We start from the raw sequence: 12094 nt of genomic DNA, 5'->3' as shown, positions 1-12094 counted from the left end.
ACGGGGGCTGAATATGCAGCACTCCCTTCACAAACGTCTGAACTTCAGGCAATGAAGCAAGTTCTTTCTGGAAGAAAATCGTCAGAGCCGAGATCTGTACCTTAATGGAGCCTAATTTCAGGCCCATAGTCACTCCTGCTTGTAGGAGATGCAGAAATCGACCTAGTTGAAATTCCTCTGTTGGGGCCTTTTTGGCCTCACACCAAGCAACATATTTCCGCCATATGCGGTGATAATGCTTTGCAGTTACATCTTTCCTGGCTTTAATCAGCGTAGGAATGACTTCCTCCGGAATGCCCTTTTCCTTCAGGATCCGGCGTTCAACCGCCATGCCGTCAAACGCAGCCGCGGTAAGTCTTGGAACAGACAGGGCCCCTGCTGCAGCAGGTCCTGTCTGAGCGGCAGAGGCCATGGGTCCTCTGAGATCATCTCTTGAAGTTCCGGGTACCACGCTCGTCTTGGCCAATCCGGAACCACGAGTATTGTTCTTACTCCTCGTTTTCTTATTATTCTCAGTACCCTTGGTATGAGAGGCAGAGGAGGGAACACATAAACTGACTGGTACACCCACGGTGTCACCAGAGCGTCCACAGCTATCGCCTGAGGGAGCTATCGCCTGAGGGTCCCTTGACCTGGCGCAATATCTCTCTAGTTTTTTGTTTAGGCGGGACGCCATCATGTCCACTTGTGGACGTTCCCATCGATTTACAATCAGCGTGAAGACTTCTGGATGAAGTCCCCACTCTCCCGGGTGGAGGTCGTGCCTGCTGAGAAAGTCTGCTTCCCAGTTGTCCACTCCCGGAATGAACACTGCTGATAGTGCTAGTACGTGATTTTCCGCCCATCGGAGAATCCTTGTGGCTTCTGCCATTGCCATCCTGCTTCTTGTGCCGCCCTGTCGATTTACATGGGCGACTGCCGTGATGTTGTCTGACTGGATCAGTACCGGCTGGTTTTGAAGCAGAGGCCTTGCCTGACTTAGGGCGTTGTAAATGGCCCTTAGTTCCAGAATATTTATGTGTAGGGAAGTCTCCTGACTCGACCATAGTCCTTGGAAGTTTCTTCCCTGTGTGACTGCCCCCCAGCCCCGAAGGCTGGCATCCGTGGTCACCAGGACCAAGTCCTGTATGCCGAATCTGCGGCCCTCTAGAAGATGGGCCCTCTGCAGCCACCACAGCAGAGACACCCTGGTTCTTGGAGACAGGGTTATCAGGCGATGCATCTGAAGATGCGATCCGGACCACTGGTCCAACAGGTCCCACTGAAAGATTCTGGCATGGAACCTGCCGAAAGGTATTGCTTCGTAAGAAGCCACCATCTTTCCCAGGACCCGCGTGCAGTGATGCACCGATACCTGTTTTGGTTTCAGGAGGTCTCTGACTAGAGATGACAGCTCCTTGGCTTTCTCCTCCGGGAGAAACACTTTTTTCTGGACTGTGTCCAGGATCATACCCAGGAACAGTAGACGTGTCGTCGGAACCAGCTGTGATTTTGGAATATTCAGAATCCAACCGTGCTGGTGTAGCACCTCCTGAGATAGTGCTACTCCCACCAACAACTGCTCCTTGGACCTCGCCTTTATCAGGAGATCGTCCAAGTACGGGATAATTAAAACTCCCTTTCTTCGAAGGAGTATCATCATTTTCGCCATTACTTTGGTAAACACCCTCGGTGCCGTGGAGAGTCCAAACGGCAGCGTCTGGAATTGGTAATGGCAATCCTGTACCACAAATCTGAGGTACTCCTGGTGAGGATAGTAAATGGGGACATGCAGGTAAGCATCCTTGATGTCCAGGGATACCATGTAATCCCCCTCGTCCAGGCTTGCAATAACCGCCCTGAGCGATTCCATCTTGAACTTGAATTTTTGTTATGTATGTGTTCAAGGATTTCAAATTTAAAATGGGTCTCACCGAACCGTCCGGTTTCGATACCACAAACAGTGTGGAATAGTAACCCCGTCCTTGTTGAAGTAGGGGCACCTTGACTATCACCTGCTGGGAATACAGCTTGTGAATTGCCTCTAGCACAGCCTCCCTGCCTGAGGGAGTTGTTGGCAAGGCAGATTTTAGGAACCGGTGGGGTGGAGACGCCTCGAATTCCAGCTTGTACCCTTGAGATACTATTTGCAGGATCCAGGGAATCACCTGTGAGCGAGCCCACTGATCGCTGAAATTTTTGAGACGGCCCCCCACCGTACCTGGCTCCGCCTGTGGAGCCCCACCGTCATGCGGCGGACTTGGAAGAAGCGGGGGAGGACTTTTGCTCCTGGGAACCAGCTGTTTGTTGCAGCCTTTTTCCCCTACCTCTGCCTCTGGACAGAAAGGACCCGCCTTTTCCACGCCTGTTTTTCTGAGTCCGAAAGGACTGTACCTGATAAAACGGCGCCTTTTTAGGCTGTGAGGGAACATGGGGTAAAAATGCTGACTTCCCAGCAGTTGCTGTGGAAACTAGGTCCGAGAGACCATCCCCGAATAACTCCTCACCCTTATAAGGCAAAACTTCCATGTGCCTTTTTGAATCTGCATCCCCTGTCCACTGGCGAGTCCATAAGCCTGGACAGTGCACTTATTTTAGATGCCAGCCGGCAGATCTCCCTCTGTGCATCTCTCATGTATAAGACTGAGTCTTTTATATGCTCTATGGTTAGCAGAATAGTGTCCCTGTCTAGGGTGTCAATATTTTCTGACAGGGAATCTGACCACGCAGCGGCAGCACTGCACATCCATGCTGACGCAATAGCAGGTCTAAGTATAATGCCTGAGTGTGTATATACAGACTTCAGGATAGCCTCCTGCTTTCTATCAGCAGGTTCCTTGAGGGCGGCCGTATCCGGAGACGGTAGTGCCACCTTTTTAGACAAACGTGTGAGCGCTTTATCCACCCTAGGTGGTGTCTCCCAACGTGACCTATCCTCTGGCGGGAAAGGGAACACCATTAGTAACTTCTTAGAGATTACCAATCTTTTATCAGGGAAAGCCCACGCTTCTTCACACACTTCATTTAATTCTTCTGATGGGGGAAAGACTACGGGTAGTTTTTTCTCCCCAAACATAATACCCTTTTTAGTGGTACCTGGGTTTACATCAGAAATTTGTAACACCTCTTTCATTGCTTCAATCATGCAACGAATGGCCTTAGTGGACATTAGACTAGACTCATCGTCGTCGACACTGGTGTCAGCATCCGTGTCGACATCCGCGTCTGCCATCTGAGGTAGCGGGCGTTTTAGAGCCCCCGAAGGCCTTTGAGACACCTGGACAGGCACGAGCTGAGAAGCCGGCTGTCCCGCATTTGGCATGTCGTCAAATTTTTTGTGTAAGGAGTCGACACGTGCACGCAATTCCTTCCATAAGTCCATCCACTCAGGTGTCTGCTCCGCAGGGGGTGACATCCCTTCTATATGCATCTGCTCCGCCTCCACATCATTATCCTCCTCAAACATGTCGACACAGCCGTACCGACACACCGCACACACACAGGGAATGCTCTAACAGAGGACAGGACCCACAAAAGCCCTTTGGGGAGACAGAGTGAGAGTATGCCAGCACACACCAGAGCGCTATATAATGCAGGGACTAACTGAATTATGTCCCCTATAGCTGCTGTTATATATACTGCGCCTAAATTTAGTGCCCCCCCTCTCTTTTTTACCCTTTTCTGTAGTGTAGACTGCAGGGGAGAGCCAGGGAGCTTCCTTCCAGCGGAGCTGTGAGGGAGAAAATGGCGCCAGTGTGCTGAAGGAGATAGCTCCGCCCCTTTTCGCTGACTATTCTCCCGCTTTTTTATGGATTCTGGCAGGGGTAATTATCACATATATAGCCTCTGGGGCTATATATTGTGGTATTTTTGCCAGCCAAGGTGTTTTTATTGCTGCTCAGGGCGCCCCCCCCTAGCGCCCTGCACCCTCAGTGACCGGAGTGTGAAGTGTGTATGAGGAGCAATGACGCACAGCTGCAGTGCTGTGCGCTACCTTGGTGAAGACTGATGTCTTCTGCCGCCGATTTTCCGGACCTCTTCTTACTTCTGGCTCTGTAAGGGGGACGGCGGCGCGGCTCCGGGACCGAACACCAAGGCCAGTTCCATGCGGTCGGTCCCTCTGGAGCTAATGGTGTCCAGTAGCCTAAGAAGCCCAAGCTAGCTGCAAGCAGGTAGGTTCGCTTCTTCTCCCCTTAGTCCCTCGCTGCAGTGAGCCTGTTGCCAGCAGGTCTCACTGTAAAACTGAGGCTTGGAGGAGGGTCATAGTGGGAGGAGCCAGTGCACACCAGGTGACCTAAAAGCTTTCTTTAGTTGTGCCCAGTCTCCTGCGGAGCCGCTGTTCCCCATGGTCCTTTCGGAGTGCCCAGCATCCACTAGGACGTCAGAGAAATAAAATAAAAAAAGAAGAAGCATGCTTTGTTGGCTATACAGACTTGATTAGACTTACCCGAAATGATATTTCTAAATTCTCCCCTCCCCAAATGTCCATTCCAGCATCATATGTTCCAATCTCTTGGAAATAATCTCTGTCAATTGAGAAGAGACCCCCTGCCATAGTAGGAGTTCTAGAAAAGGAAATGTAATATAGTTTTTGTTTTTTTCAATTGTCAGTAGGAAAACCAACGTAATCAAACATTACTTAATCAATGCTAAATGACCAAAAGTATGCAGATGCACTTTCTAACTGGTGTGCTTGGTAATTTCACTCAAAACCAACAGATGAATAAAATCAAGCACACAGGCATAAATCTACATACTAAAAACAATCGGCATTAGAATGAGTCAAATTGAACAGCTCAGCTCAACGTGACCCATTTCCAGTAGTTCCATTTGCTGAAGAGTTATCCCTGTCAATTGTAAGTACTATCAACAGAAGCATGAAGCAATAGGCCATGGAAACTCACAGAATGGGACTGCTGAAGCTTACAAATTCAGTTTCCTTGGCCAAAGAAATGCACACAAGCCTCAGCTTATCACGAGCAATGCCAAACGTTGGCTGGAATGGTGTAACGCACACTGACTTCGGACACTGGTGCAGTGGAAAACAAAAAAATTATGTGCCATACAAATAACTTGGAAACCAGACACTGATTACATAGAAGATCTAATAAAACACCTGCAGCAGGAAGTTCAGGTCACACATGTGCTAGTTTTTGTTAATCAGTATGTAGTACATAGGAAAACAAAAGAAAGGAATTTCCACTGCACTAGTGTCCTTGTCAAATGTTACAAACAAAACTAAATGAGTCCACCACACGATGTAAAAGCATCCAGAGAGTGTATCTAAAAACAAAACCTTTTTAACATTAACAAAAACAAAATACATTAAACATTTATCAAGACAAAAAATAAATAGGAATTTGATACCTACCGGTAATTCCTTTTTTCGCAATCCGTAGTGGATAATGGGGAAGGTACTTAGTACTGTGGGGTACACAGCGGTCCGCAGGAGCCACTGGCGCTTTAAGAGATCTTTAGTGTGTGCTGGCTCCTCCCTCTATGCCCCTCCCCAGACCCAGTCTAGGAAAACTGTGCCCTTCAAGGGAAGGATATATTAATCATAGGTGCGGTAACGCACCAACACACAACAACATTACAAAAATAATAGTAACAATATGCAAAACAGCGTAGCTAACATAACAAGGAAAGCAATGATATTACATAATCATGATAGCAACATTAACTAAACTCTAAACAGGGACCACCTTGCAGTCTCAACCAAATTACTGATAACAGTAAACGGTCACGGAGCACTGAGGAGGGCGCCCCGTATCCTCTATGGACTGCGAGAAAAGGAATTACTGCTAGGTATCAAATTCTTATTTTCTTTAACGTCCTAGTCGATATTGGGGAAGATACTTAGTACTGTGGGGAAGTCCCAAAGCTACCAGAACAGGTGGGAGAGTGTTCAGACCCCTGAAAAACCGCCTGGCCAAACTTTAGGTCATCCTTGGCCAAGGTATCTAACAGATAAAATTTTACAGATGTGTTCGAACAAGACCAAGTAGCCACTCGGTACAACTGTAAGCCTGAGACACCCCGAGCAGCCGCCCAGGAAGAGCCCACCGACCTTATGGAGTGGGCCTGAATAGAAGTCGACAGCGGCAATGCTGCTGAAGTGTAAGCTTGCTGGATTGTCAACTTGATCCAACAAGCAATGGACTGCTTAGAAGCAGGCCAACCAATTTTGGTCGCACCATACAGGACAAAGGGGGTCATTCCCAGTTGATTGCTCGCTAGCAACTTTTTGCAGCACTGCAATCAGGTTAAAACTTGGCAAAACTGTGCATGAACCGCAATGCGCAGGTGCGTCGTACGGGTACAAAGAGGATCGATGCTGGGTGATGGATTTAATGAAGAATCCATTCGCACAGCCGATTGCAAGGTGACTGACAGAAAGAGGGCATTTCTGGGTGTCAACTGACCATTTTCTGGGAGTGTTTGGATAAACGCAGGCGTGTCCAAACATTTGCAGGGCGGGTGTCAGACGTCAATTCCGGGACCAAAAATACTGAAGTGATTGCAGCGACTGAGTAAGTCCAGAGCTACTCAGAAACTGCAAAAAACTTTTTTGTGCCGTCGGATGCAAAAGCGTTCGCACACTTGCAAAGCGAAAATACACTGCCCCATAGGCGGCGACTATCTGATCGCAGCACAGTAAAAAGTTGCTAGCGAGCGATCAACTTGGAATGACCCCCAAACAGCGAGTCAGATTTCCTATAACGAGCAGTCCTGTTAACATAAATTTTCAACGTCCTCACCACATCCAAGGACCGTGGGGCAACTGAAGGGTCGGACAAAACTGGAACCACAATAGGTTGATTTACATGAAAAGCCGACACCACCTTTGGTAAAAACTGCAGCCAAGTTCTAAGCTCGGCCCTATCCTCATGAAAAATGATATACGGGCTCTTATAGGATAAGGCCCCCAATTCTGAAACATGTCTGGCGGAAGCGAATGCTAGCAACATGACAGTCTTCAATGTCAGATATTTTAAGTCCACCTTATTCAAGGCACAAACCAGTCCGACTGGAAAAAAACCAAAACCATATTGAGATCCCACTGAGCTGTGGGAGGAACAAAAAGTGTCTGTATGTGGAGAACACCTTTTAAAAAGGTCTGCAAATCCAGCAACAACGCCAATTGTTACTAGAAGAAGATGGAGAGAGCCAAAATCTGAACCTTGATAGAGCCCACACGTAGGCCCAAATCCACTCCTGCTTGCAGGGAAAGTAGAAACTGGCTAAGGCTGAACTCCACAGGAGGGCAACTTATTCCCTTACACCATGAGACAGATTTCTTCCAGATACGGTGGTAATGTTTAGACGTGATTGCCTTACGAGCCTGCATCATGGTGGACCCCATCGTGGGATGGAGACCCTTTCTCTCAAAATATGCCTCTCAACTTCAAAAGCCGTCAAACGTAGCCGCTGTAAGTCTGGATAGATGAACGGTCCTTGTTGAAGAAGACCCCTGATCAATAGTAGTAGCCATAGATCCTCCAGAGACAATGCCAAGAGATCTGCATACCAGGCTCTTTGAGGCCAATCTGGGGCGATAAGAATCGCCTGAACTCTTTCCCTTTTTAGCCTCTTTAGTACTCTTGGGATGAGAGGGATTGGAGGAAACAGATACACATACTGGTAAGACCACAGAGCAGTCAGTGCGTCCACCGACGTCGCAGAGCAGTAACGAGTTTCTTATTGAGACGGAATGCCATCAGGTCTATCTGTGGACAACCCCACCTGTGAATCAACAGTAGAAACACCTGGGGGTGAAGACCCCTTTCCCCAGGATGGAGGTCGCGCCTGCTGACGAAGTCCGCTTCCCAACTGTCCACTACTGGAATGAAAATGGCAGATATCGCTTTTGCGTTTGACTCCATCCAGAGGATTATCTTTGATACCTCTCGCTTTGCAGCCCTGCTTCTTGTTCCTCCTTGTCGGTTTATGTAAGCCACCACCATGGCGTTGTCCGACTGTACTTGGATGGCCTGATTCTGCAGGAGAGGGAAGGCTTGAAGAAGCACATTATAAATCGAGTCGCAGAATGTTGATCGGAAGTTTCGCTTTCTGGCTTGACCACTTCCCCTGGAACTGGACCCCCTGGGTCACCACACCCCAGCCCCGGAGGCTGACATCCGTTTTTAGTAAAGTCCACGACTGGACATTGAAACTCCAATCTTCCACCAGATGTGGAATCTGCAGCTACCATAGTAAGGAAATCATTGCTCTCTGAGATAGTGTTATACACCGGTGCATAGATAGGTGAGACCCTGACCATTTGTTCAGCAGATCCATTGGAAAGGCTGGGCATGAAATCTGCCGTATTGTACCGCCTCGTATGAGGCCACCATCTTGACCAGCAAACGAATACAGAGATGAATCGACACTTTTTGTGGTCTCAGCAAAGAGCGGACAATGGCCTGAATGGTCAAGGCCTTGTCCATTGGAAGGAACACCTACTATAGTACCGTATCTAGGATCCTCTGTGACGGCTCCAGGTGGGATTTCTGTAAATTCAGGATCCACCCATGATATGTAAGCAGCCGAGTCATCAAATCGATGCTGTGTAACAGCTGCTCCCTGGACATCGCCTTTATCAGGAGCTCGTCAAGATATGGGACTATATTGACTCCCTTCATGCGTAAATGAAACATAATTTCTGCCATGACTTTTCGTGAATACTCTTGGCGCCGTTGACAAGCCAAAGGGTAGAGACTGAAACTGGTAGTGTTGGTCAGGTACAGCAAAGCGTAGGAATGTTTGATGAGGAGGCCATATTGGAATATGCAGATACGCATCCTTGATATCCAGGAGACCAGAAATTCCCCCTCCTCCAGGCAGGATATTACTGCCTTTAGTGATTCCATCTTGAATTTGAAAACCCACAAATAATGGTTCCAATTCTTGAGGTTTAATATCGGATGGACCGAACCGTCTGGTTTGGGAACCACGAAAATACTTGAGTAGAAACCTCTTGCTTGTAGCTGAGGGGGGAATGGAACAATGACTTCTGTTGAAAGAAGTTTTTGTATGGCCTCTTGTAATGTAGCTCTTGCTGCAGATGAAGCTGGTAAGCCTGACCTGAATAATTTGTGAGGTGGTAACTCTTGAAATTCCAGGCGACAGCCCTGTGAAATGAGATCCCTCACCCAAGGATCCCTGCAGTACTCCCCCCACACGTGAGCAAAGTTCAACAATCGAACTCCCATCTGGAATTTTCCCCTCTGCTGGAGCCAACCGTCATGCGGTGGGCTTCGCGGAAGCAGAAGGCTGGGTCACGCTTCCGGTGGATGCTGGTCTACGGGACTGACCCCAAGATCCTCTAGCTGCATTGGAGGCACCTGTGACTATGCCTCTAAAACTGGCCACACAAAAGGAATACAGCGGATAGGGACATCTGTCAGTGGGCGCAGCAGATGGCAGATATGTAGACTTACCCGCCATTGCTTGGGATATCCACTTGTTCAGTTCCTCCCCGAACAAGGCCTCACCTGTGAATAGGAGATTTTCCACTCCCTTTTTGGAATCCACAACTGCTGACCATTGTTGTAACCACAAGGCTCTTCGAGCCGACACCGCCATAGCACGGCCGCAAATTATGCTTAACTACTTAACCGCTTCACACATAAAATTTGCCGCATCCTGGATAGGATGCATTAGCATGATGGTCTCATCTTGAGGCAGCGTATCAAAACCTGTAAAGACAGTATCAGACCATTTTACTATGGCTCTAGCAATCCACCCAGACCACAGAAGGACGTTGTATAGTGATGCCATGTATAGTGATTTGAGAGTAGTCTCAATTTTGCAGTCAGTTGGTTCTTTCAGTGAAATATAAAATTTTTTGTCAGGGTTTAGCCATGCTTCCTTAGCTAGGGTGTTTAATTTTTTTGACACTGGGAATGTGGCAGAGGATTCTGGCTTAACATTAAAATGCAATTCCTCCCCCAGATATGCTTTCTTATCAAGCATACAAAACACTTCTCTGATAGCATAAATAAGGGATTCCACCCCAGGGGTTAAGGAATCTTCCTTCTCTACCTCTTCCACATCTTGAGACTGTGTCCCAGAATCCGACTGCAATACCTGAGGGAGAGTGTGCTTAAGTGCGACCTTCAGAAGAGGCTGAGGCGCCTGTCTGAGGTCAGATTTTACAGCAAACATACCAGTGTCTATGGACTGTCTTAAGGCTTGCTGTTCCTGTTTAGCAGTGGCTAATTTAGCATTTATATTAGCAAACATTGATTTAAAAGTCTCCACCCACTCGGGCCCTCCGCTGCCACCCTGAGAGGCTATTGAGCACTGGGCACACCACAAGGAACCTTGTGAGGCTGGTGTGAAAAGCATGTACATGATGCATGTTACACAATGGTTTGCTGTCAGTCATGTTGCTGTGCACCATACACAAATATATAGATTTTTAAATGACCAGAGATATATATATATATTGCTAGTAGTGGTGGTAAATGGCGCTGAGTCCTTCTTATAACGACCTATCCTTTCCACAGTGATACATTTCCAGTGTCTAAAGTACACTCCCCCAATATTCTATTTCGTGGGGTGGCAGCCCGTTTCTCCAGTGGTTAGCTGTTCAAGCCAACCAGTTGTAAGTCTGGAAAATAAAAAGTGAGAATATGACATATACATACACATATATATATATATATATATATATATATATATATATATATATATATATATGTGTATGTATATGTAAAAAAGCCCTACAGCTATATACAGTATAACACCCCTTTACAGCAGTGACCCGGACACGGGAATGGGGAGACACAGGGAGAGAATGGGAACAGGACAATACATCAGCTAGAGCGCACTCCGCTAGGTTATGCAATGTTTGCAAAGTACAGTTAACTGCGCTAGACAGTAGTAACTGCCATCATTATGCTCCCCTCCGGTTAAAACCCCACTTAGTACCAGTACTGTTGGTGGTTCTAGTGGATTCCTTAAGGAGTAGCCTATGTGCAGTGTTCAGCAGCAGCCCTGTGTGAAAAATGGCACCATTTACTGCCTGGTCCCGCTCTCCGGGAAGTCCCGCCCCCTTAATGGCGCGCGGTCCCTGCACTACTATTTATGCTGGCATGATGGCTTTTTAGCCTATTTTTATCTTAAACAGCCTTTATTTTGTGTGCAGAGAACCTCTGTATTAACAGAGGTCCTTAACGATGCCAGTTATGGGGTCCGGTGGCCACTACAGCCGTGGCCCGTGACCACCAACCTAATGCCGCCAAATTTACACCGGGGACCCACTAACCGGGACCCCAGTGTCTGACTCATCACACCATTGACTTTTTTCTTCGGCATCTGCTCCGGAGTGGTGGCGTGCTGCTGGTGTGTGCTCACCCTCTGGGAGGGTGAGATCATCACCTCATTGTCCTGTCAGCGGGGATAGGAACCATTAACTCTGTAGGAAGTTGGTTTGGCCACCATCCCCCCACCCCCCCGGAATCCCACGAAGCAGGTATACTGGTTGCCAACCAGTATACCTGTACAAAAGTAGACTAAAATAAATCTCTGAAGACAACTCTCTGGAGAGCTGTAATGTGCACTCAGCTCCTTGGGCACATAAACTGGGTTTGGGGAGGGGCAAAGAGGAAGGAGCCAGCATACACTAAAAATAAGAATTTACTTACCGATAATTCTATTTCTCGTAGTCCGTAGTGGATGCTGGGGACTCCGTAAGGACCATGGGGAATAGCGGCTCCGCAGGAGACTGGGCACAAAAGTAAAAGCTTTTAGGTCACCTGGTGTGCACTGGCTCCTCCCCCTATGACCCTCCTCCAAGCCTCAGTTAGGATACTGTGCCCGGACGAGCGTACACAATAAGGAAGGATTTTGAATCCCGGGTAAGACTCATACCAGCCACACCAATCACACCATATAACTTGTGATCTAAACCCAGTTAACAGCATGATAACAGAGGAGCCTCTAGAAAAGATGGCTCACTACAGCAATAACCCGATTTTTTGGTAACAATAACTATGTACCAGTATTGCAGACAATCCGCACTTGGGATGGGCGCCCAGCATCCACTACGGACTACGAGAAATAGAATTATCGGTAAGTAAATTCTTATTTTCTCTGACGTCCTAGT

The 12094-nt window shown here is 47.8% G+C and overlaps 1 protein-coding gene across 3 annotated transcripts in view; it reads right to left on the bottom strand.

Moving 5' to 3' along the window:
* Positions 1–12094, bottom strand: part of GALNT1 (polypeptide N-acetylgalactosaminyltransferase 1) — a 673496-nt gene that overhangs the window by 207480 nt on the left and 453922 nt on the right. For all 3 annotated transcript variants that reach the window (XM_063922716.1, XM_063922715.1, XM_063922717.1), the window contains one exon: positions 4427–4544. In XM_063922716.1, the coding sequence (XP_063778786.1) occupies positions 4427–4544 (118 nt within the window). The remainder of the gene's footprint in view (positions 1–4426; positions 4545–12094) is intronic.

Source organism: Pseudophryne corroboree, chromosome 5, assembly GCF_028390025.1.
Source record: "Pseudophryne corroboree isolate aPseCor3 chromosome 5, aPseCor3.hap2, whole genome shotgun sequence".
Classification (NCBI taxonomy): Eukaryota; Metazoa; Chordata; class Amphibia; order Anura; family Myobatrachidae; genus Pseudophryne; species Pseudophryne corroboree.
The sequence above is the reverse complement of the archived record's forward strand: the minus strand, read 5'-3'. Positions and strand labels throughout refer to the sequence as shown.